This window comes from Neopsephotus bourkii, unplaced genomic scaffold (assembly GCF_033783945.1).
Source record: "Neopsephotus bourkii isolate Nb327-2 ecotype Australia unplaced genomic scaffold, CSIRO-AGI_Nbou_v1 NB_1279, whole genome shotgun sequence".
NCBI classification, from domain to species: domain Eukaryota; kingdom Metazoa; phylum Chordata; class Aves; order Psittaciformes; family Psittacidae; genus Neopsephotus; species Neopsephotus bourkii.
In genome coordinates, this window is record NW_026901764.1 from 3,777,148 (window position 1) to 3,800,869 (window position 23,722).

The 23,722-nt window shown below is 40.6% G+C and overlaps 2 protein-coding genes and 1 long non-coding RNA gene across 10 annotated transcripts in view; 2 read left to right on the top strand and 1 right to left on the bottom strand.

Annotated features, from left to right (window-relative positions):
• Positions 1 to 168: 168 nt before the first annotated feature.
• Positions 169 to 4,394, top strand: MRPL44 (mitochondrial ribosomal protein L44). Its single transcript, XM_061365215.1, has 4 exons — positions 169 to 464; positions 809 to 1,277; positions 2,642 to 2,820; positions 4,071 to 4,394. Exons 1-4 carry the CDS (start codon positions 286 to 288, stop codon positions 4,240 to 4,242), a joined length of 999 nt encoding a protein of 332 aa, XP_061221199.1. The 5' UTR covers positions 169 to 285; the 3' UTR covers positions 4,243 to 4,394.
• A 14,352-nt stretch (positions 4,395 to 18,746) lies between these two features.
• On the bottom strand, positions 18,747 to 20,833 carry LOC133218609 (uncharacterized). Its single transcript, XR_009727210.1, has 2 exons — positions 20,008 to 20,833; positions 18,747 to 19,962 (listed from the first exon to the last, which is right to left on the bottom strand). It is a non-coding gene; the product is annotated as an uncharacterized LOC133218609 (long non-coding RNA).
• A 505-nt stretch (positions 20,834 to 21,338) lies between these two features.
• The window catches only part of AGFG1 (ArfGAP with FG repeats 1), a 35,431-nt gene continuing 33,047 nt past the window's right edge, over positions 21,339 to 23,722 (top strand). For all 8 annotated transcript variants that reach the window (XM_061365204.1, XM_061365205.1, XM_061365206.1 and 5 more), the window contains exon 1: positions 21,339 to 21,748. In XM_061365204.1, the coding sequence (XP_061221188.1) occupies positions 21,582 to 21,748 (167 nt within the window). In that variant the 5' untranslated portion in view covers positions 21,339 to 21,581. The remainder of the gene's footprint in view (positions 21,749 to 23,722) is intronic.

A 23,722-nucleotide genomic window follows, 5' to 3' on the forward strand; every position in this document is an offset into this window, starting at 1 on the left:
TCTGTACCCGAGAGCTGGCGGATCCCCAGCCCGGCGCCCCGCATCGCAGCCGCAGATGCCCCACGCTGCCGCTGTCCTGCTGCTGTAGTCGCTGCCTCACGGCGTTCGCTCCCAGCGTGCAGCGCGGTCACACGGCCCGCCGGGAGCTGTGGTCCGAGGGCTGCTTCCGCCGCCGCTGCCCCGCTCGAAGATTTCCCCTGCCAGGAACGCTTCTGCCCGGAACTAGCGTTGCAGGGCCGTGTTTCCCGGAGGAGACGGGTCTCTGCGCTAGGTGCAGCCGTCGTCATGGCCGCCCGGCTGCTCGTGCGGGCATCGCGGCAGCTGCTGGCTGGAGTCGGGGCCGGAGCTGGAGCTGGGACCGGGACCGGGCGGGTCACGTTCAAGACTGCGCCGCGCCAAGTAAAGAAGCGGTGGCTCCGCGCCTACCTGGAGCAGGAGCGGCTGAATGCGCCCCCCCAGCGGCGGTGAGACCGGCCCGGCCGGCAAGAGAGGGCGGGCGGCGGGGCGGGGCGGGACACGGTGCCGGGGGAAGGGAAGTCAGCGGCCGGGAAACAGTCAAGATAGAACCGTTTAAGAGCCTTCTCGCCAGGCTCTGGAGCAGGGTAATTTAAGCTCCACAAGTCAGCTTGGTTCCCGGGTTTGAATGTGGCAGGGGGCCCGTCCTGGCAGGCCGCAGATGCGCACGAATGGCGTTTGACACGAGAGGTTTAAATACTGGTTTTGGTCTTCAGACTTTAATTATCTGAAAGCCCTGTGCGGGTAACTTATTGTTCTGTTCCTGAATTTGCTTCGTTTTCCACGTGTGTAGGTCAGAGAAGCCCAACTGGGATTACCATGCAGAAATACAAGCTTTTAGTCACCGACTGCATGAAGATTTTTCCTTGGATCTTCTCAAGACTGCCTTTGTTAACTCCTGTTACATTGAAAGCGAAGAGGCAAGGCGCCGGGAGCTTGGGCTAGACAAAGAAACGATTGCTCTTAATCTCCAAGATAACAGTAAACTTGCTGAAGAAGGGATGTCTTTTTCACGTTCTTACCTGATGCAGTGCTTTGAAGGTGCCTACCCAGAGTTACCTGCAGAGGGGATAGGTGCACTTGTTGATTTTCTTACCAGTCAGGAACTTGTTTCTTATGTGGCTCAAAACCTGTCTATACAGGACCTGACGCTTTGCAAAGAGTTCCCTGCCCCTCCAGATGTGCTGCAGAGGACCTTCTTTGCTGTAATAGGAGCCTTGCTTGGCAGCAGTGGGCCTGAGAAAACTGGGATCTTTGTCAGGGTGAGTCTGGCTTTAAACTCAAAATGGGTAGATTTACACACTGGCACAGGTTGCCCAGAGGACCTATGGCTGCCCTATCCCTGGCAGTGTTCAAGGCCAGGTTGGATGGGGCTTGGGGCAGCCTGCTCTAGTGCAAGGTGTCCCTGTCCATGGCAGGGGGTTGGAACTGGATGAGCTTTAAGGTCCCTTCCAACCCAGCCCATTCTAAGATTCTGTGATTTGTGCTGACAACAATAACATCAAAGGGTATCAGAAATTACAGGGGATTAAAAAGGAAAAAAAGAATAAATTTCTTGAACCTTGATGGCCAGAGATCAAGGGAGATTGGCAGAAGTTTGACCATACCTGTAACAAGACAATTGAACACTGAGATCTGTTTAGTGGTGGTGGTGGTTGGGTAGTGTTTTGGTTGGGGTTGTGTTTCTTTTTTCTTCTGTTTTCTGTTGTTTGTTTTCATTTTTCTTTAAGAAGCACAGGCTGGTCACGGACATAAAATCATATGCTTCTGATATGTAGAATAATAATATTCTTGTATTTGCTGATACTTGCAAAGGGAAGGCATTATATTCCATGCACTGTGCTATCAAATAATGGAATTATTCCATGTAAGGTCACGTATATCTTCAATAAGAAAACCACAAAATAAAAACAAACCCCCAAAAGAACCAAAAGAACCAAACAAAAAAAACCAAACAAAATAAAATTTTATTTACAGCAGGGGCTGTGTTCATAGGTTTTGCAAGCAGGAGTGCAAGCACCTAAATATATTTCATACAAAAAGTTTCAGTTAAAATGCAGTGTAACAAAATAGTTCTAGCAGCTACTGTCCTTTCAGTCATCCTTTTTACTTATTTCTCATTTGCAATGGATAAATGTCTGTTAAAATCTTATTTCTGATACAAGACCCTTGAGAGGTCTCTGTAAGAGCAAGTAGTTTGTAACAGACAGGACTGTGATCCGAACAGGTGGGTTTGCACATTCCCTTCAACCTGTTTGCAGCACTCTTCTGATGTATAACCTCTAGCCTGGAAGCAGCACTGAGCTGCTGGTGCTCAGAGCAGTGTGTAAGTGTTGTTGGAGCTCCTCTCTCATGCTGGTGCTGTTCCTTCTCTACATGTAGGTGGTTGACTTTGCCCAAGGTGCACATCAGTAGCTAAATCAGACCCAGAGCTGCTGAGCATAGGAGCACTTGTTACCTGTGCTTAGCTGTGTGGAGCACTAAGACAATTTCACCTTTCATGTCAGCAATTTATTGTCAACTGTATTAATGCCTCTTCATATTGTATTTTTATTAGGATACACCAGAAGCTAGAGCTTTTGTTAACCTGTCACATTAATTGCAACTTCCAAATATTCTTGTTTAGGATTTTTTTATCCCACAACTGATTGGAAAAGACCTCTTTGAGATCTGGCAAGTTGTAAATCCTATGGGCTTACTAGTGGAAGAACTGACCAAGAGGAATATCTCTTCTCCAGAACCAAGAATTACCAGGCAGTTGGGAGTCAGCACGGTTCTGCCGGTGTACTTTGTTGGGTTGTACTGGTTAGTACAATATTAATATAAAGTGAAATGGATTTAAGCTGGGGAGGAGGGAAGAGGCTCTTTTGCTTTTCTACTTGTGCTCTTTGGACAAATTGTTACAGAAAAAAAAATCTTAAAGGGACTTCCTTATAAAATCAGGCGTTAAAGCACTGGCCTTTATCATTGCTTGCTGTAATGATGCATAAAAAGACAGTCTCTGACTAAAGGGCTTCAGAGCCAAAACTGGGCATACAAAAAAAGAGTCTGGGTGTATGTTCTGAGTGATCTGCAGAGGAACTTTGTGAATGGCATAACTGAATGGCTTTGGAGGGACCAAAGCTGTATCCAGGGCTTAGGGAAGTGTAAAGAGACACAGACATCAAAAGAGGTGGGATTGAGGAAAGCCTTATTTTATATTCCAGATAAACTTTCTAGTTTTCAAATCATGGGCACTATAAACTAGGCAAGAAGAGTGTCTGTATCCAGACAAGACTTGGAAAAAGCCAGTCATCTCTAGTGTGCTTGTGTCAGGCGTTGTCAGTGCGTGTCCTTGTGTCTTGCCCAGGGGTGATTTTGTTCCTCTGAACCACAACAGGACCTTCTTCCACCAAAACCCACATCATTGTTGCTTTGCTTAATGAGCTGCAGATAAATGCATGGGAAGATTGTCTTAACTTGTTCTGATTTATTGTGCTTTGGTTTATGTGTCTTCTAAGATTTATTATATAATGAAAGGAACTTTGATTGTTTTTCTTTGAAACCCATGTTATCTCTTCAGAAACCGTTCCTATTCAATGGCCATGAATGTTGATTAAATAGAGCTAAGTACATACTTCATAACATAGGGAACTTCTCTGTGAATCCTTTTAAAGAAGTTTTAAAATGCTTTCCTACCAAGAGAGGAAAAAAGAAACATTTCACTTCTTTGTTTAAGTTAATCAGAGTCATGAGTTTGCATAATTTTAATAGATCCAACAAATTGACCACTGTAAAGAAGCAGTGATTTGTTGGAAATCTAAAGGAACAGAGTAGTGTTCTTCCAGGAAGAGGATGCATTTCTGATTTGAGTTTCCATTGTTGAATACACAATCACTTATCTTTGCAGGAAAGACCAAAGGAAATGTTTACATTTGTGTGCAAATAGAAATTCCCTTCAGTATTCACAGACATTAGAGAAAGGAAAAATCTAGCAGCCCTTATTCAAGGTAGGCAGTAGTGCTCAGGATTTTATGAAGAAAATGTTTTTAATTCTATTTCTTTCCCCCCTCAAGCGATAAGAAGATTATAGCTGAAGGTCCTGGTGAAACGCTGCTTGCAGCAGAGGAAGAAGCTGCCCGCGTGGCTCTGCGGAAGCTCTATGGGTATACAGAGAACAGGAGACCTTGGGATTACTCAAAACCCAAACAAGGACTGGCAGCTGAAAAGGCTATCAGCAGTAGCTAAATGATAACTGTTTCTCTTAAGAACTGATCGCTTCCATGTTGAATATAAATGTATTTAGGAAAGGAAAACGCAGTTTGGCTTTCTGATTTCAGTGCTTGAAACTTTCAAATCAAATATGGTATTAAAATAAAGGCTTTTCCTTTTGCACAATGTTTAATATTTGCTCATTTTCCTAAATATAAGTACTCTTATTCTGATTTTTTTGGCTTTTGGCAAAAGTTGTACCATACATCACAGGAGACCAGTTTTAATGATGTTTAATACTGTGTGACAAAATCTCACTGCATAGAAAAAAAAGTTTAATGAATGCTTCCTTGGAGATTGTTTTGAGGGTATTAATTATAGAATTGCAGAATCACAGAATGGTTTGGAAGGAACCTTAAAGATCATCTAGTTCCAACACTTCCTGCCAGGAGGAGGGACACCTTCCAATGGACCAGGTTGCTCAAAGTCTCATGACGTATGCAGCAGCAGTCTTTGGATTGCATCTAAATTAGTTTGTCCTTGACCTTGTGAAAACATCAAATATGATGCTGATGATAAACTGTTTGTGGCCTAATATAAAAAAAGCCACGGAAGAGTGCAAATGGCACTTCTGAGGTCTTGCTGCTTGTACACAAGATTTGTTGGAGGCACACATGGATTTCTGTTGTTGGAGTTTGCTCTGAAAGAGCATTTTTCATTTTAAAATTTTTTAAAGTTTCTCTTTTGTAAAACTAGCAATAAGTGTAAATAAGGATTGTGAAGGCCTAAATTCAAAGTGGAGATCACAATTTAATGACAGGCTATAAGATAAGCTACAGCCTTCTTATTTATTTTTTCTCTTTTTTTTTTTCCCCTCTTTTGGTACTTTTTGTGTTTAGTCAAAATACTTCCATTTTCTCCTGTCATTTGGCCACTTAATTTAAGCAGTCAAGTAACTAAAGTACTGGATTCTGTGAAATGAGTGTGTGTTTTGTTTGCACCATCTGTTGCTGTTCTAATGTAACTCCAAGTAAGTGGAAAGTCACTTAGAAGTAACGGGTACTTGCATGGTGTTCCTGTTAAATGTCCCAGACAACTCAGTGTATACCAGAAGACAGCAGCTGCATGAGGACTGTGACTCTTTTGGAATAATTTCCTTTAAAACTGAATGAGGTCTACTTACATGCTGGGACTGAGCCTCCAAAGGAAGAAGCTCAGTGTAGGACAGTGGCTAAAGACGCTTTTCCTGCCCTATCCCATTGTGAGAACTGGTTGTGAAAAATAACAACAGGTAAATGTGCATGCACTAATTGGGATGGGAGAAACAAGCAGGTGCCCATTCAGACAGGTTTGATGTTGCTGTCCCTAACAACGTGCATCCCTTGTGTTGGGCCCCCAGGATGGGTTTATGTGGAAGATGCTTGGCAGTCAGAAGATCCCAGGCTGCAGCTGTGGCTACTAAGCACATCTGTGGTATAGCACAAGTGGTGCATGCCCTGCTGCCACTGGCCTGAGAATGACTTCTGACTCTGGTTTACTCAATGGAAACTGATGTATTAGTGTATTCACTAACTCAGTGGTTGTATGCAACTTGTGTGTGTCTTTGGTATTTGGTGTGTGTATCTTAAGCAAGTACAAAAAGCTTATGTGGCTGGATAGCAGGGAAAACTTTCTTCTGCATTCTGGCATGGGTGACTATATCTGTGAAAGCTTGAATATAAAAAAAGAGAGCAGAAGGATCAGTCTAGCATAAAACATGCATAAATTGCTTGTGTTAAGTGAAAAATTCCAGCTAGGTAATCTATCACTTATATAAGCAAAGCCAATAAGGTCACTATGTCCCAGGGGAAATAATAGCAAAACCTGAAAAGAGGTTAGAACTTACACTATTTTTAGTTTCCAGATGAGGTATTTCTCTTACCTTTACCTATTTTAAAAGGACAGTTGTGAAGGTGGATGTTTTTACTGCCAAAGTTTGATCTACCTACTATTTTTACATGCATACTTACTTATTTTGAGAGAGAGAAAAGCAGTTTTCTGGCAGTTTACCTTAAAGGAATATTTAAGGTCTGTTTGCTGCGGCTTTATGGTTTGGAATATTGCCATAAGTCTTAGGAGAAGTGCATTACAGAATAGGGTGTGGCAAAAAAAACTGAGTAATGCATAGATAAGCCAATTTATTGTGTGGTACAGGTATGGAATTTCTTATGCTCAAATAGAAAGACATTTTGGGGACATGGAAAGAAAGAACTGGGTTTTTATAGAGGTGTGAGCGAAAAGGGAGTTTTTATGAAAAACATGTCCTATTTTCAAGCTTCCAAAGGTCGGAAAAGCATTTTATGTGGTCTCTGCGCTTTAATTTCAGACACTCATGAATATATTTAAGGATTTACCATTGCATACATACTTCAGATTAGTAACTTCTTTTATATTTCTTTTTTCTGAATCAGTAGCCATAAACAGAGCTAAGTGGCATTACATGCTTAGACATACAAAAATCAGTATCTACAAAGTCAGGTGAAAACAGCAGCTTTTCTTCTATTAGGAACATTGTTCATAAAATTCCATGATAATTTTGTTGTCTGAATTTGTAAGCTGGATTGGTTCTGACCTGGGTGCTGCATACAAGAGCATTCATGTCTCCCTGTTCTTGTTCCTTTCTTAAATCATATTTTATTTCTCTTTCAGAGAAGACAATTGATCAAGCAGCATGTCGGTAATTGACTCACAGAAAGGAATGAGAACAGCTTATTTTTGCAACCCACTGAGCAAGTCATTGATTATGGTTATGAATGTCATTATTTGTAAACTTACTGAACAATGGAAAAGGCTATGTTCTTTAGTATGTATGGAGTTTTTGAATAGATTAACATCATCTCAGGCATCGACTTGTTGATGCTTTTCTGTATGCTACCTTTTAACCTTATCTGATGCAGATATTTGTTACTGCATTTGCATTTATTGTTCCTTTAGCTTGTTCAAATCTTATGTCATGATCAGGATTTTTTTGTTAAGTGAAAATTATCGTTGGTAAACCATAACAATATTTCTGCACTAACTGAAATACAGTTTAATGTGTGTACTAACAGCTACCTTTTGACAAAAGTACAATATTATATGACAACCCTTTTTTTAGCTTTCTTTTCCTTTTTAATCTTTGTACTAATTTGCATAAGTATGCTAATATGCTTAGACATAGGTATAAGTGCACTTAAATGGACTACTAGCTGTTAATCCATTAAAAGCAGTAGCAGTTTTGCTGTTGATTTTGGTCTAAACTTGGTTTTACTCCAAATGTTGAAGAAACTCAATGTGTAAACAGTCTTGGATTATTCTGTTTCTGTCATCTACATCCTTTCTCTCTTTTTAAAAGTGATTTTGAGAAAGGTAAGAGAAGTTCTGCTGTATTGGTCTCAGCTAAGTAATTGGTGAAAACTTCTTAATATGCGTTCATGCACTTTTATTACATTACTTCTGTTCTCAGTATGTGCTTTTGCTCCTGTGTCTCGAGCTGTTCAGAAATGTGACTGAATGCTTTATTATCTCCTTGTTTTCAACTGCAGCTTCTCTGGTTACAATAACCAGAAATTTTATTGTAATTTTGCCCAGGAATAATTCCTGTGCTGATTGCTCTTGTGACTTAAAGGCAGGTGATTAAAATACAATCACTTTACAGTTATCAAAAGTTCAGTTCAGAGTTTGAAATTGCTGGTGAAAAAACAAAGCTTTTATTTAAATTTTCTATACCAAACTCTTGTTTTTTATAATATGTCAGAAATTTAAATAAGCTGCTTTGGGGTTTTGTTGCTATAAGAAAAACCATGAAGAATTCAAAACATCAAAAGATGTCATTCTGTTTTGGAGGGCAGGGCAGGGCAGGGGGAGAGAGATGATGCAGTACAGAAACACTAGAAGAGCCCTACTCTTTTTTAACTTTACTGAGTGCTGTGGTAAACTTTAAACAGGCTCTATTTGGTTTCTTTTACATCTGAGCTCTGAATTTTAATATAAGAGATGCATTTAGTGTAGAGAAGCAAACATCTAAGGACAGATTGTCTTCATCTTTTCAGATTGGTTCCACGGGTCTAATAGGTTTGCATTTGCCATTTCAGCTTGATTGAGAAACTGTTGATGGATCAGGAAGATAAAATGGTCACTAGTTGATCAGTAAGTAAATAGCCACTGTCATGGTGCAAAGTTGCGTAGTGGGAACACAGCTCATCTGCATTACAGAATCAAAGCACTGAAAGCTGACGGTGATTCTTTAAATCACGGGGCCTACTGCTGTGCAGCTCTTCCTGGTGCACCTAAAAACTGGGGCTGGTCTTTGGGAAAAGGGTAGCTCTGGGAAGGAGGTAAATGTTGTCATCCCTTTCTGTTTTTCTGTGTTAAGTACAATGTTTCTGTCAGTCTGTGGCTGTGCTCTTGATCTTCCAGTTTTATGTTCGCATATGTTACATGAATTACTACAGTGCAGGTTGTGTACGACTATCAGGGACTTTCTGAATCATCAGAGCAATTATCACTGTCATAGCTATGTCATATGGTCCTTTTCCTAAACAGAGAACTCTATTTTAGAAATATTAGGTCTTTTGCTCTTGTTGCTCCAGCTGGGGACAGTTACAGAGCCTCACTGTTCTGATATGGAAATTAAAATGTATGTCTTACCTCGGTAAGTATTCACTGCCAGTTGTGCAATGTTCTTTATCAGAAGAAATCCTGATTTTATTGATGGTGGGAGAATTTTGCATTTAATCCTAATGAGATAAATATTTCATTGAGTTTCAAATGCACTTGAGAGTTCCCCTTTATAGGGCATCTCAGTAGCTCTGCAGTCCTATCTTTCTCCTAATTTGTCTGGGATGCTTACATAAATCAGAGCAACTTTTGTGTTTATAATCTGAGTAACATATTTTAGATTAATCATTATCTGACATTTGTAGTTCAATACTCTTTGTCCTGAAGATATGATTTTGGCTTAAAGTACTTAATTTTGGTACTTTATGTAGGCAATGAAAATTAATTGCATCAATAGTTAGGTGCAGCTATTAAAATGTAATAGTAATTTAAATGACTCAACCAATATTTATGCAGCATTTCTAATTCTTAAAAATATGCATACTTGCAGAAATAAAGCTCTGAAAGAATATTTGCTATCCAGCTTCAAATAAAATTTTTGACGATATTTAATGCAATATGTTTCAGTAGAGAGAGGCAACAGTTAGTTAGAGTCCTTCGCTTTTGGCAACAGATTTATAGTTTTATGATTCACATGTGTTTAGGTAAGTACTGAATCAAACCTTTGGCTTGTCAATGCCAGTGTATTTGTCTCTTTATGTAGGCTGTGGCTAGCACTTACATGGTGGGATGGGAAGTGCTGCTGGCGATTTTTCCACCTCATAGAAGTGAGAAAAGGATTATTTTTGACTGACGTGGGAGATCAGTTTCTGAAGTTTCTAGGTTTGGAAGTTTCTCAGTGTTCTGCTCTTGCTTATTTGACCGTTTGTAGAGAATGATGGCACCATTTACATAGTACACAGTAGGTGATAATAGACGCAGTCCCACACTGAGCTGACAGTTTGTGGGGATGTATCTAGACTTGTGATTAATATCTCTGAGGTAGTGGAGGGGATATTGCCAGATCAAATAAATAAGTAAGTCAAGTTAAATGAAAAATCGCTGTGTGTTCCTTGAAGCTGAAGGAAGCATGCTAGTGGAGCACCACTGTTCTACATTTGACCTAAACCTAGAAGAGAAAATTCAGAGTAATTTAAGCTTAAAGATACCATTCTGCAGTCTGCTCCTTCATGGAGGTGCCCTAGGTAATCAAGAAAATAGTAATGAAACTGGAGAAGTGCTACAGAGTTAGTTCTGTAAGAGGAGGATTAATCAGGGGGAAGGATTCCAAGCACCAGAGCTCAGTAATTTGTCATAAAGTTGTGGCTTGGTCCACAGCTTTATTCTCAAAGTTATTGCCAAAAATATCAGTGCTTTGGATGATAATGTAACAAAATGGTTTGGAGAAATAATTCAAACATCAGAGAATATTTAGAGAGGAAAAGAGTCCAAAGAGAATATTGTTTCACTTGTTGAGTGCTAGTTGAATACTAATTGAAATTATTCCCTCAAATTTCAAGTGATAGATATCATATACAATTTACAAAGTAACTTCTGTTATAGTCCATTGAAAGAAAAATGGTTGCCTATATATATACATATATATATATACGACCTTAAAGTGTGTATCTGAAGGTTGCCTATTCCATTACACAGACCTCCTACATCAAGTAATGACTATGACAATGAGCTTAGGACAACTATTTTGTAATTTGTTTGGGTTTTCATCACTAGAGGGCTAATTGTTTTAGATTGGAGTGATTTACCTATCATTTGCTGTTTATAATACCTGAGTATAGACAGGTTTTGGTTTTATTTTTATTTTGCAGTAGGAATGCATGTTAAATGTTTAATTTCTCTCTCAAATGTCGTATGATGCTGTTTCAGCATGTTTTCAGTCAGGCAGACATGTTCAACACCCTGTATCTACCAGGCAATGAGACAGCACTTTGGAGAGAAAAAAAAAATGAAAAGAAAAGCCAACATTCATATTGGCAGATCCCCAAATGGCAATTCATTATTGCTTCTGTTGCTGCTTTTGTTACTTTAGGATGAACCTACCCTAGATGCACATACCTATATAGTTTCATTTCAAGATCTATGGCACTGCATGTTTTGTCTTCCAGCTGCTGGTAATCCATAATGACACTCAGTGCATGGTGTCAACATGGGGTTTGTGATAATTTCTTTGTCTGTGTGCCACATCAATGGTAGGCAGGCTGGCTGCTGAAGTTCATGGAAATCTAGATCAGCAGCGAAACTATTGATTGATCCTTGGTGTCAGAGATAGGTAATTTATTTAATGGCTTAGTTCTTTGAAAGATTCTTGTTGAACTTGTCAATTCTTAATTGGTTATTTCAGCTGCCTACTGCAAGCTTGGCTGCCAGATCAGGTGTTCAGGAGATGATCATGGATCAGACTGAATTTGGTTGATCTCATTACCTTGTGAGAGATAAAAACAGATGATTTAAAAATAACAAGTTTGAACGTTTGTTTCTTGACTGGAGAAATTATACTCATCATTTGCCAGTAACCAAAAACATCAGGGACTAGATGAGGATGATAATGATAATAATAATAGAAAGGTATGATAAAATTTAATTAGCTTCAAAATTTTCTAGAGAAAAAAAAAATCCCCCTATTGCAAAGAGATTTGCTGCTAAGTGACAGAATCCACTGCTGAATTATCTGACTCTTGCAATGAATGCCTTTCATACTTCAACATAATTTCCCTTTTTGAAGAATAACAATACATCCTTCAAACAGGAAGATGTTGTTTCGAAGAGTTCGCATTGACAAATGGTTATTTGGATTTTGTTATAAAAGGGGATGAAAGTGGCTGTAGAGAAGACTGAGAGCAAATGTGGCCTTTGCCTGGCAATGCTAAGAGGCTCTAGCAAAGAAATAAAACACATGGTACTGCGGAGTAAAGTGGAGATTGTGGACAATACTCTGAAAATTCATTGTCTGCTAACTGCTCTGTTTATAATGAAAATAGAAATAAATAGAAAGAATTAAACCCATTGACAGGTACATTTGTCGTTATCTCTATCAGTGGTGGAAAGAGTAGAACGTAAAATATCTAGGTCAGTAAAAAAGGAAACTTTTCGTTAATTACCGTGAAACCTTTTTCTGTTAATCATTACGTTGCCTAAATTGTTTTATTTTTGAAAGATTACACTCATAATGCTAACTCTGAATCACCAAAGTTATGGTCTGCACCTAGAGCTAGGTGGCCAGCACTGAATAACAGCTGTTAGCTAATCAGCACAGCTGGACGCACTCCCCCTCTATCTCTTGCCTGCATGTGTCAGCATTTCAGTTGGGCAGTTATCTGTGTGCACAAAGGTGCATGAAGGGAGGGAAAAATTAGCTGAAGGGTGCTTGTTCTGGCATCAGGGAAATATTTATAAGCTGTCAATGGACATTTAGAACCTCAAAAAATTGAAAGCTAGACCTTAAATAGTAAAATACTGAGGTCTGAAACAACCCCAAACAGTGGGGAGCGGGATGCAAAAACCCGTGTGTATTCAGAAAGTGGATCTTGATAATTTAGGAAAGTCAGGATAAAGTTAGGAAGCTCTAAGTTCTGTAGAGGTTGGAGAGGATCCAGAGAAGGGCCACAAAAAAGATCAAAGTACTGGGAAGCCTGCCACATGAGGAAAAGCTGAGAGAACTGAGTTAAGCTTTGAGAACAGAAGGCTCAGGGGAGACCTTATCACCATGTTCCAGTATTTAAAGGGTGACTCCCTTTTTACAATGAGTCACATGGAAAAGGCCGGGGTAATAAGTACAAGTTACTCATGGGGAGATTCCAACTGGATACTAGAAGAGAATTTTTCAGAACAAGAACAATCAGCCATTGGAATAATGTTCCCAGGGAAGTGGTGGATTCTCCAAGGATTTAAGATTCGTCTGGACAGGGTGCTAGGACATCTAGTCTAGGTCATACTTAGCAAAGAAAGGTTGGACCAAATGATCTTTGAGGTCCATTCAACCTTGTATTCTATGATTCCAAGGAAATTAGACTGTGACACAAATTCTAACAATTACAAGAGACTTGATTAAAAGACGTAGGTTGTAAGAAACACTATGCTTTCCTAATAGCTTCTGTAATACTTCTGTTTCCATATTTGTGATGATTTAGTAATGGTCAGGTTCTTTTTCTCTGCAATTTTCCTCATCCATGGTAGTCTGGAGAAACTTGTTTTAGTGTTTTTCATTTGTTTAAAAATCTCTTGCGCATCAGGGGCAGTGTTTCTCAAATTCCTGTGTTTCTGTCAGTCAGGTGCTGCTCTTTAATAACTAGGGTATTGCTCTGAGCAGACATTATCCCAAATATTATTGATTCATTCTCTTCCATTAACTCCCTTTTCCCTAAACCAAACTGAAAAAAAAACCCTGCAAACCAAACCAAAGTTTTGTTCTAGCCAGGCTGCAATAATGTTCTGAACACTCTTTGTCAGTTGCCAAAACACAATATGTGGAATATTACTATGCCCAGCATCTTAACTGTTGATTTATTTATGGGTTTTGGGTTTTGCGTTTGGTTTTAGATGTTGTTTTTTCCTGCTGTTATTGGTTTTAGTTATTTTTTTTAATTTTTCGATTTTTTGTTAAACTTAATATATATAATAAATAAAAATATAAAAATATAAAATATATTTATTTTATATTATTTCATATTCTTTAATTTATTATTTAAGCATGTAGTGATTAAATATTAAATACTACTGTCATGTTAAGAAAGAAGCTTCTTTTTTATGTCAAGTCATTTTGAATAAGCCACATGTGATGAGCATTTCTCTTTTGCCTTTTGATTAAGAAAGAGTTTTTCTTATTTGTAAATACTTTCAAATTCTACATTCTCAGTTGAAATTCACACACATTGTTTCAAAGAGACATCCTTGTCATTGCCACGTAACCAGAGAATGCATTCTTGAAAGAAATCTTAATTTTGTTTCATTTTTAAGCTGTTTGTATCTACAACTCTGGCATGCATTGTTGAACACATTCAGTTCAAGGCAAGAAGCTGCGGGAGCTCTTGCTGTACAGCAGAATGTACAAGAGGCCTTAATATCACGGGTTCACTTCTCTTCTTAAAATAATGATTCCAAATAAAATATTGAAGGTTTGTTCATTTACTTCCTAAATTAAATTACATGGAGAGAAATTGCTAAAATGTTACTAGTTTTAGCAGTATTTTTCCTATGTATGGACTGAGATTAGGCTTCTTTTGCAGAAAACCTCCCTTAAGAGGATATTTGCCAGCTACCGGGGATTATCCATATCTATTCACTGCAACTGCACTAGCCTGTGCTACATTCTCTGGAGTATTTTTGTTTGTTGTGCATCTTGTTATTGCTCTTACTTTTACCTTGTTAATGCTGCCACTCTGCAGTTTGGACAAGACAAATTCTCAGGGATTCATGGAAAAAAACTTCGTGCAGTATCTCAGATTTTAAAATTACAGTAATGAGAAACGTTACACTAAAGTTGAAGGATTAGGTTTCCTTTTGTAGCCCACTTCTAAAATATTTTATTTCAGAAAGAGTGACTGAAGAACTTAATTTTCCCTTATTCACATTACATACCTAATTTTCTTTATTCTCCTATTTGAATATCTGACATCTGAAAGTTCTATTTCCCAAAGTTGCCTATTTTGTTATGTCCATCTCCATTGCTTTAGTCTATGATACTGTTCATTTTCATTCCACTTAAAATCTAAATGGATGTTTTAATGATTTTTAGTTATTCTGATACTTCTGTTCATTGATCAGTTCAGTGCAGTGTATAAAACCCTGCTTATCAGGCAAGATTGAAACACATTGGAGTCACCGATTTACCATTTCAGTGTTGCAGATAACAGAGTGCATGACAGCTACTTCGTAGCTTGTGTTGGCATCTTAGGCTCCTTCTGTTTTCTTCCCCTTTGACATTTTTCATTCTTTATATATTCAGGTTGACTTAGAGAATTAGAAAGTTTAGGATCTGCTTTCTGTGTTTAGATTCTACTTGTAAACACTGCTTCAAGGTTACCGTGAGCACTGAAGGATGCCTGCTCAGAACAACTGATTCTTCTCTAGTGTTCCCGAAATCAGCCCTCAGGTGATGTTTATTAAAAGAATTAAAATTTTAGGAAAGTCTGAAGGAGAATATGTGAGGTTTGTAAAGTATGGGGAAATAATAGAACACTGACTGAAAATACTATTTCTATTTTAATACTGTGTTTTCCTCACTGCAGATGCTTGTGAAACTATCTGTACTTCTTTTTGCCAAGTTGAAGGCAGTTCTAAGACAACACTAACCAATCATAGTTTCCACAAATTAAACTGCCTAATCAATAATTTAGATTCATTAGTGAAAAGGAACAAAGGCCTCTTCAGTCCCATGGGAGTTATACAGAAAACAAGCAGGAAATGCTCATCATCAAGTGGAAAAGGTATGGAAGAACTGAACCTGAAAATACACTGGGCTTTAGATACAAACCTCATTCATAGGTCAAGAAAGAAGTTGTTATATAAACTTTATTGTGAAAATTAAGTTCTTCCTGTTCAGAGAGCTGGGACTAAATATTTCCTGGTTTAGTACTTTATGTAGCAAAATACTACAGAAATTATTGGTGGTTTAGATATCTATTTAGATTCTGTCCCTCCCTCTTCTAATTTATAACCATAAATTAGACAGATTTACACTGTCTTTCACCATCGAGGTCTGTCTTTCAGCTCTTTGTTTCCTAAGGTAATTTGTTTGCTTCCTTCTCACTTTATTCATATTGGTTCCACAACATCTCACTTGAGCCTTCAGGCTCTTGGCTCTCTTGTGTATTGCTAACATTCCCATGGGCAGTTCCAGCAAATGTAAAGTATGATATGGCTTACCATTATTTTTCTATTGCTGTTTATAGGGTGAACTATGAATATACACCCTTTTCAGTTTGAAGGGTTCCACTCTCCTCTGGCATGTTCTTCAGAAAGGCTACGTGAAACAATCATTTTACAATAAGTCCTGTGATTTGTGATACAGTTTATAGAGCTTCATACAACTACAGGATCTTATAGAATAATGGTAAACCAATACAAATCAAAATTAGCAACAGAAGCATTGGCACATACCCTAAAAATAAAGGTACTGTAAAGATGCACTTAAAAATAAAACACATTCACCTCACGTAGAAGATATTCCTATGACAGATGCGTTGCCTTCACTGCAACTGTATATAGGCATGTTCTTTCCACTACCTAGTCTGTGATTACAAACTGAAATATGATCTTGTACACTTAAGGCATGATGGAAATTCAAGAACTGTGTCAAATAAAGGGGCAAGGTTGAAATATTGATAACCTTTCAACATCACTGACCAAGCTAGAAAGCAGGAAGAGAATAATGCCTCCTCAGCTATTAAAATTGCTCACTACAATTAAAATACTAAAAAATTCTGTAACTTTGGAACAAGTAAATCTGCCGAAATGTCTTCCCTGGATATGAAAACCTCCTGTTAATTAGACTGGATTACACTATGAGCTGGAGCAATCCTGCACTCAAAAATTTCCCACTGAAAGAAAATATGTAATCTGTCACTGAACACAGTTCCTGAAGGGACTTGTAAATCTTGCAGTAAAACAGTTGTAATCTTAGTCAAGATGGGCTCACAAGGTCCCCTAGTAGTTCCAGTCCAGCTAGGAGAGCATATTGTTTGGTTAACAACCATAAGCACAAATTAAGTAACACAGAAGCTGCTTACTCTTCTGAACAACTTTCTAAATAGCTAAAAATCAACATCAGAAATTGGGCTTTTTTTTTTGTTATCAGTGGGTATATGTGTGTGTGTGTATATATATATGTATATATTAGTTTTATGGGAAGAAAATGAAAGAAGAAGAAAGCCAAAGGAGAGTATTTCAGTGAGAGAGGTAATTAACAGTTTAGTTAACTCGAAAAACTGAAGAGAGGTAGGGGTACAGGATTGCTAGTGCTACATGGGAGTCCATCCTGGAAATCTCAGTCCTTCCCACTGAAATATTTCAAGTAGATTCAACTGGACTACAGGGTAATAGATTTAACTCAGACAAAATGAACCATATTTTTTTGCAACGCTAACTTTAGGATGTTATTGATTTGATTAATTTCAACTCAGATTTCCCATTCAAACAATTTAGAAAAAATAACAACTGCAAGAAGCTCATCTAAATTGTCATTTATGATGGAACTTTCATTCTTAGCAATTATCACCAAGAGCAGAACATTAAGCTAAGAGAAAAGATACTTCTTAATCACCTCTGATGTTGATCTGTTGTGTTATCTTTGGAAAGGCATTCTGCACCTTTATGGCCCTCTTCTTGAAACCTATCTGGTTTGTTCAGATGAAGAGGAACATTCTAGTTTACTTTGCAGCAAGGAGATCATGTGTTTTGCTATTAATGCCTGATACCTGGTTCTACACAGCTTCAATCTATCTCACTTGGAAACTGCAAAAGCTGTTCTATCAACACAGCTATAGTAGATAGGTCATAAACTGTTAAGAGAGAAATCTAAAGAATTGTGCTTTCCTTTTTTTTTGGGGGTGGGGGGAAGGGGGCTTTCTTACTTCCTGCTTTTGGGCTAGCTCTTGGTTTTGTGTCTCTCACCCCATACCTTCAGCCTCCTCCATGTTATCTTCAGAGCCGAATTCGGCTTTGATTCTCAGACTTTCATTGCTGTGGAGGCTGAAAAATCACTTCCTACCCTACATTACTCAAAATGGAGTACCTGTATGTCACACTAATTAAAAATAAAAAAGAAAAAGACCAATAATTTGTGCATTACAAAGAAACCAAGCTGATATGACTGTGTCTTTATGGTTAGGTCTGTTTCCTGTGAACAGCTGTTATGGGTAAAGGCAGGGCTATCAATCATTTACCTTTTCTACTGTGTTAATGTCATAGCAGTGAGTGGGAAATGTCAAAGGAAAATGGCTTTTCAAATAAAAACAATTTTGTAATTCAATCATATTTGCCTGACCATTTCCTGCAGTTAAATTCTCTAGATTTAAATAACTGTCAACAATCAATAATGAATTATATAAACATGATTTTCTTTTGGTTTGATCTCTTACTAAAATGTGTCTATTCATTAACAAAAAGCTCTGGCTTAGATAAGGCCAGGCACAGACACACCAATTTATGCTCGGTTGACTGAATCTTTAATAGAGCATATCAGTGAACTTTCTTGCCAGCTACACTTGCTGCGTCCTTAGCATTCTCAGAAATCGCTTCAAACATTGCAGGAGCAGTTTACCACAGATCCGATATACCTAATCCCAGGATTAATTTTGTATGCCCATCAGTAGTGAAGCAAGATGGATTTAATAGCCCATTAGCTTTTCAGCATGATAATTTTCACATCACTTAGCCTGCTGGGCTAATTGCTTTAAAATGGATATTATTGACCTCAGTCCTAGTGACAAACACAGAATGTCTTATCCATTTCCCAAATGTACATTCTTAGACTCTTGTTTCTTTTGGTCTTGACTGACAATAAATTTCATACATTATGTGCCTGAATATTATAATTTATACTCTATAGGCCCATATTTTTGGGCTTACTAAAGCAACATCTCTGATATTACCCACGACTTGGCTAAGATTTATTTTGTGTTTTTTACATGAAAAGAAATGTTTCAAGCATATGAAATCATTGCTTTATCTCTTGTTAAAAATAATTTTTAATGCTAAAAGCTGTAGCAGGTGCAGCAGGGATTAAGCACTTTTGGAATAAACAGCTGGCCAGTATCTTTCCAACCACAGAAGTCTGGCCATCAGGAAGAGAGAACGAAGAGCAAATTTGGACAGAGAAGCTGTAAGAAAGGAAATTCAGATTCTGGGGTAGAGAAACGGAAAAATCTATCAGAAAAAAGAAAATCAAAGAGTAATGCTGAAGAACGGAGTTTTTATTCATGTGTGTTATTTGTGAGTTTTTTCCCTTAGTAATTTAGAGAAAACACAAGCCATCTGCTTTGAGGGAACTTATGCTAGCTGTGAGCAGCAAAAAATAGAAAAGGAGGGAGTGGAATAGCAACGCAAGTTATAGTGTTGCTTGTGGGGAGGTGAAACAGGGCTGGAAGCTAATGTAGCTAGCTTTCACACCTATATGTGTCAACAGCGTAACACATACATTTATACATAGGTGGTTGTATTTCTCAAGCACCGATTCCTGTGGGAAATATGATTTAGATGCTTGACTGTAGGAACTCAAGGTTTGGAGCAGATATGCTCACAGTCTCTAGAAGAACCCAAATCCTACAGAGTTTATGGGTATTTGTAAAATGGTGTATCCTCACAAGCCTCTGAAGACTCATAGTTTCCTGGGGTAAGTCAGCTTTATAAGATACAGAATGGAAAGTTTTGGTATTTTTAAAAGGTGATTTCTAAACCACATGAATGTTAATAGAGGTCATTTGTTTGCTAGCATAAGCCCACACTGCTGCTGACCATAAATAACTTCGGAACTGTTTCTTCATGAAACAAAGTAGAGCCTGCTCTAGTGTAACACAAAATCTGCAGGACCCCTATGGAGCTTTGTGAGTGACTTAAGCCTCAGGACCTGGATTTTCCCTGAGAGCTCAGTTCTACCTTTTAATGACCATGACAACTTCAATGACAATAGTACTGTTTTTATTCACAACTGTTCCTGTGTGACATTCATGTTAAGTACCTTGGGACACAAGCAGTTGAAGTGGGAAGTTCTCAATTCAGTTACAAAGCCCTTTGCCTCTGGTTGAAACAAAGCCCAACTCTTTGCTACAGCAGGTCTTGTGGCCAATCATTGCTCTCCAAAGTATCTTCCAGGAAAAAAAAAAACGCAACCAACTTGTTTTTCAGCCTTTAACCTTCTTTTCCCCTAAATGTAGGTCATCTACTTTAGGTCATTTAGGGCATTGGCAAATCTCCAATGTTAGCGTATTTTGTAGTAGGCAAAGAAAAAGAAAGGAAACCTTCTGCGTAAGAATAATATCAGCATTTCACAGAGAAGTGAAAAATCAGAGAAAGCAGTGAGAATTTGGTCCTTACAACACTGGAAATATTTGTGTGTTTACTTTTAAGAATGCTATGTAAGCAGTATTTAATGATTTAGCAGTGTTTATCTTTCAATGTGAACAGCTCCTGCCATCCATAATAGGAAACTTTGAGATAAGTGCATTGTACTCTGGGTTTAAATCTTAGGCCTGGTTGATCAGTTCATGTAAATCAGCACATCCAGCAAGATCAGAGGAGGAATGTCAAACTACTGATGCTGAACACCTAGTCCTAGATTTTCTTAACTAAAACTATGAGGAAACGGAACATCTTGCTCCTACAAAAGCTAGAGCTAACATATGTACTGACGTCAGAGCTGCAAAACTCGGCCCTAAGTGCGTTGCATTGGGAATCTTTAAACCTTAAGGAGATTTTAATCACACATAGAGTTGCGAGGCAGTTTTGCAACTTAAATCATGAAATTATAAAGTACATGATTTTTTTATATAGATATATATATTTTACTTTGATTTTGCACACTGTTTAAAACAATTCCTTCAGGCACGGTTGTAAAGAACAAAACCACATTTTATGTATCAGCAGCAGATCCGAGTTCCAGCCAGTCAAGGGTTCCTCAAGGATATCAGCAGGTATACGTGACTGCTGGCTCTGTTCTCTTTCATGAGTAAAGTGTCCAGTCAGCCACCGACAGCCAAATTCCCAGGGGGAAAATGCGCACTTCCCATCTTCGTAGCAAAAAAAAGACCCGTGACAACGTCCTCCTCACAAACCCCGCTGCCTTGCGAAAATCGCACTGACGAGCCCCTCTGTGCAGCGCTACTCCCGCCGGTCCGCCCCCGCGGCACCCCCACGGCCGCCGGCAGGGACTCCCTGGCTGCCCCCTCTGGGAAACGCTTCCTGAAAGGCCCGCCTTCACCTCAGCCTCCATGACGGGATTTTAGGACTTTTGGGAAACGAGAGCACAGCAGAGGCTCACTGGGAACGCCGAGGCGGTGCCGGGGCCGGCGTTACCTGCTTTACAAACAGCCCCTCTAGCCCTAGCCCTAGCCCTTCCGCACCACCTGCCTCTGCGGGGATTGTGGGGGACCGGCGGCAAATGGCCGCGCCTCGCGCTCACCCCGAAGGTGGTGGGCGTCGCGGGCAGCCTTCCACGAGCACACGGCAGATAGGGGCGATCCGGGCATTGTGCTCAGATCTGCCCGCTTGAGTTCTCCGCAGGACCAGCCCCTGCCCGCAGCGGAGCTCTCCCCCGGCACCGCCGAATCGCGGCAGGTGACACGACCCCGCTAGAGGCACCGCCCCCGGGCTGGGGTCTCGGCGAAAGGGGAGTGCGTCCTCCCGCGCGAGAGAGGGCGCTGTCGCCGAAGAGCGCGTTTGGCTCCGCCGCCGCCATCTCATTCTCTGATCTCATAAAGGTGTCGCGCAGGTTCCGCCTGGGCTCGTCATTCAGCCGCCCCGGGCCTGGTGCAGCCACCGCCGGCCTGCTCCTCGCCGCGGCCCTCGGCCCGCCCCCTTCCAGCCCACCCACCCTCTCTCTCGCGGGGCCGCTGGCCGGCGTAAGCGGCAACCGCGCTGCCGCCCCGGCTGATCGGCGGGCGCTGGTGCCCTGCCCGCCCCTTCCTTTCCTCCTCCTTCCCCCACCCCGGCCCCCTCTCCCTCCGGCCGGGCCCCGGAGCGCCGCCGCCGTTGGGGTGTGAGTAGGGCCCGGCGCCTTGCCGGGCCGTCCCCTCGCCGGCGGGGCCATGGCCGCGAGCGCCAAGCGGAAGCAGGAGGAGAAGCACCTGAAGCTGCTGCGGGAGATGAGCAGCCTCCCGCCCAACCGCAAGTGCTTCGACTGCGACCAGCGCGGCCCCACCTACACCGACATGACGGTGGGCAGTTTCGTGTGCACCTCCTGCTCCGGCATCCTGTGAGTGTGGGCAGGGGGACCTTCGGGTCCATCCCCCAGGCCGGCCCGGGAGGGGGAGGGCAGCCCTTGCGCCGGCGGGGTGACCTCCGCCCCTGGCCGGCCTCCGGGCTCTGCTGGGGCGGCGGCGCAGCGAGCCGCTACGTGGGGTGTAGCGCCTCGCCTTCGGCTTCGCTGCGCCGGCCGTTTCCTTCTTGGGTTCGCCCTTCCTCCCTGCCGCCCGACAGCGCTGGACTGCTGGTTCAGCCGCTTCGGAGGGGAGCAGTCGGAAGGCTTTCCCCGGGGTATTTGCTTAAAATTCCCCACCGGAGCCCCAGTCCGGGAGATGGCGGTTGTTAGCCGGGTGTATGAGCGCGGGGCCGGGCAGCACGGCAGCCTTCGTGGCCGGCGGGTAGCAGCAGTCCGGAGTTTATCCTACCGCTGCTCCCGAGGAGGTGTTTTCCTGCACGTAGGGAGTGTAAGCGTTTGCCCACGGCACGCAAGGGAAGGGGAGAGCGTGCCCGTCCTCTCTCCTCTCATTCTCTCCTTCCCGCCTCCCTCCCCCCAAGGTATCATTGAAGGTGTAGTTAATAAAGCGTGTGTGTGGAGAATACTTTTGGAAAGAGAAGGGGGCACGTGGCTAACAGTTCCCTTTCATGACAGTCTTGGAAGACATGGGGAGAGTAATCCTATTGTGAATACCGAGTTTAACATTTTAAAAATCATTTAACCTAACGTTTAACTTAAAAGTATAATGTTAAGTTAAACCACTAGCCTAGCCTTTTATGTATCAAGTTATGCCCGATAATAGTTTGTAGGACAACTCACTAAACTCTAGCTTGGAAGATAAACTCTTGCTTTAATAGTTTCATATACTTGATCAGAAAAGTAGTAGAAGGCTTTGCTCTGGCCTCTGTTACTTCCTAAAAACTATATAAGTAAACCTTGGAAAGGGATTGGCTCTGATAAAGTGGATTGCATTTTTCCTGTTCCTCATTCCTGCATGGGCCTCCCCACTCCTCCTTCCTTTTCCACCCTTCCTCCTCTGACATAGCATGCATGAAACCAAGAGCTGAGATCAGTCAATTTTGAATTTCTGTAAGGCCTAACATGGGGGAAGAGAAAACCACTACTATCTTCAGTGTTACTGCTTCCATAGTTAAATCTGTTTGCTTGTTTACATTACTGTGACATTGTGCTTATGAAATTGAGCAGAATCAAAGAGTGGTGTAAGTAATAAATAGTATGCCAAAGGATACAGATTTGTATTTGACTTAAGGCATTCAGGAGCCTAAATTAGTTTCTGTCCCCTTACTAAGAGGGACTGATTACCACACATAGGCCTTCCAAGTAAAAGGTCTGGTGTTTTAGGACAAAGTTGGTAATTATATTGAGATTCAGGACAAAGCAAACATGTTAGTTCTCTGTTGAATTTACATGGAACAAAATGCCTTTTATACTACTAGACAGCTAATTAGTCTTGGGTTTTTTTTTCCCTTCTGCTTTTTTGTAGACATTTGAACAGGCTTGATGCAAATACAGAAAACATATTCAGGTTGTGATACTGAAAAGAGACTCTAGTTTTTGACATATACATGCTACTTAATCAGCTCTGGCTATTGTTTGCTCTGTTAGCAAACTGTTATTTGTGCTGGCATGTGAAACTATTTTAAGCTACTGCACAGGGCTTATTTAATGGTTGCACATGTTCTTACCAGTTAAACTGACAGCATAATAAAACTCCTCTGTAAGATTTTTTTCCTTTATTTTTCAGGCTTTTTGACCTTAACAGAGAGATGTATGATGAGTACTGCTGAGATATTTTGCATGGGTTCTGTAGGTCTTGTTCCTTTCATCTGTGTTGGTATGGACTACTGAAGTCCATAGTCTATAGCAACCAAAAGGATGTGCATGCAGTGAAACAGCTAGCAAGCAGAGGACAGCTGTCATGTGCTGTTAAGTTTGCCATTATTTGGGTGCTACCATACTTAAAGGAAG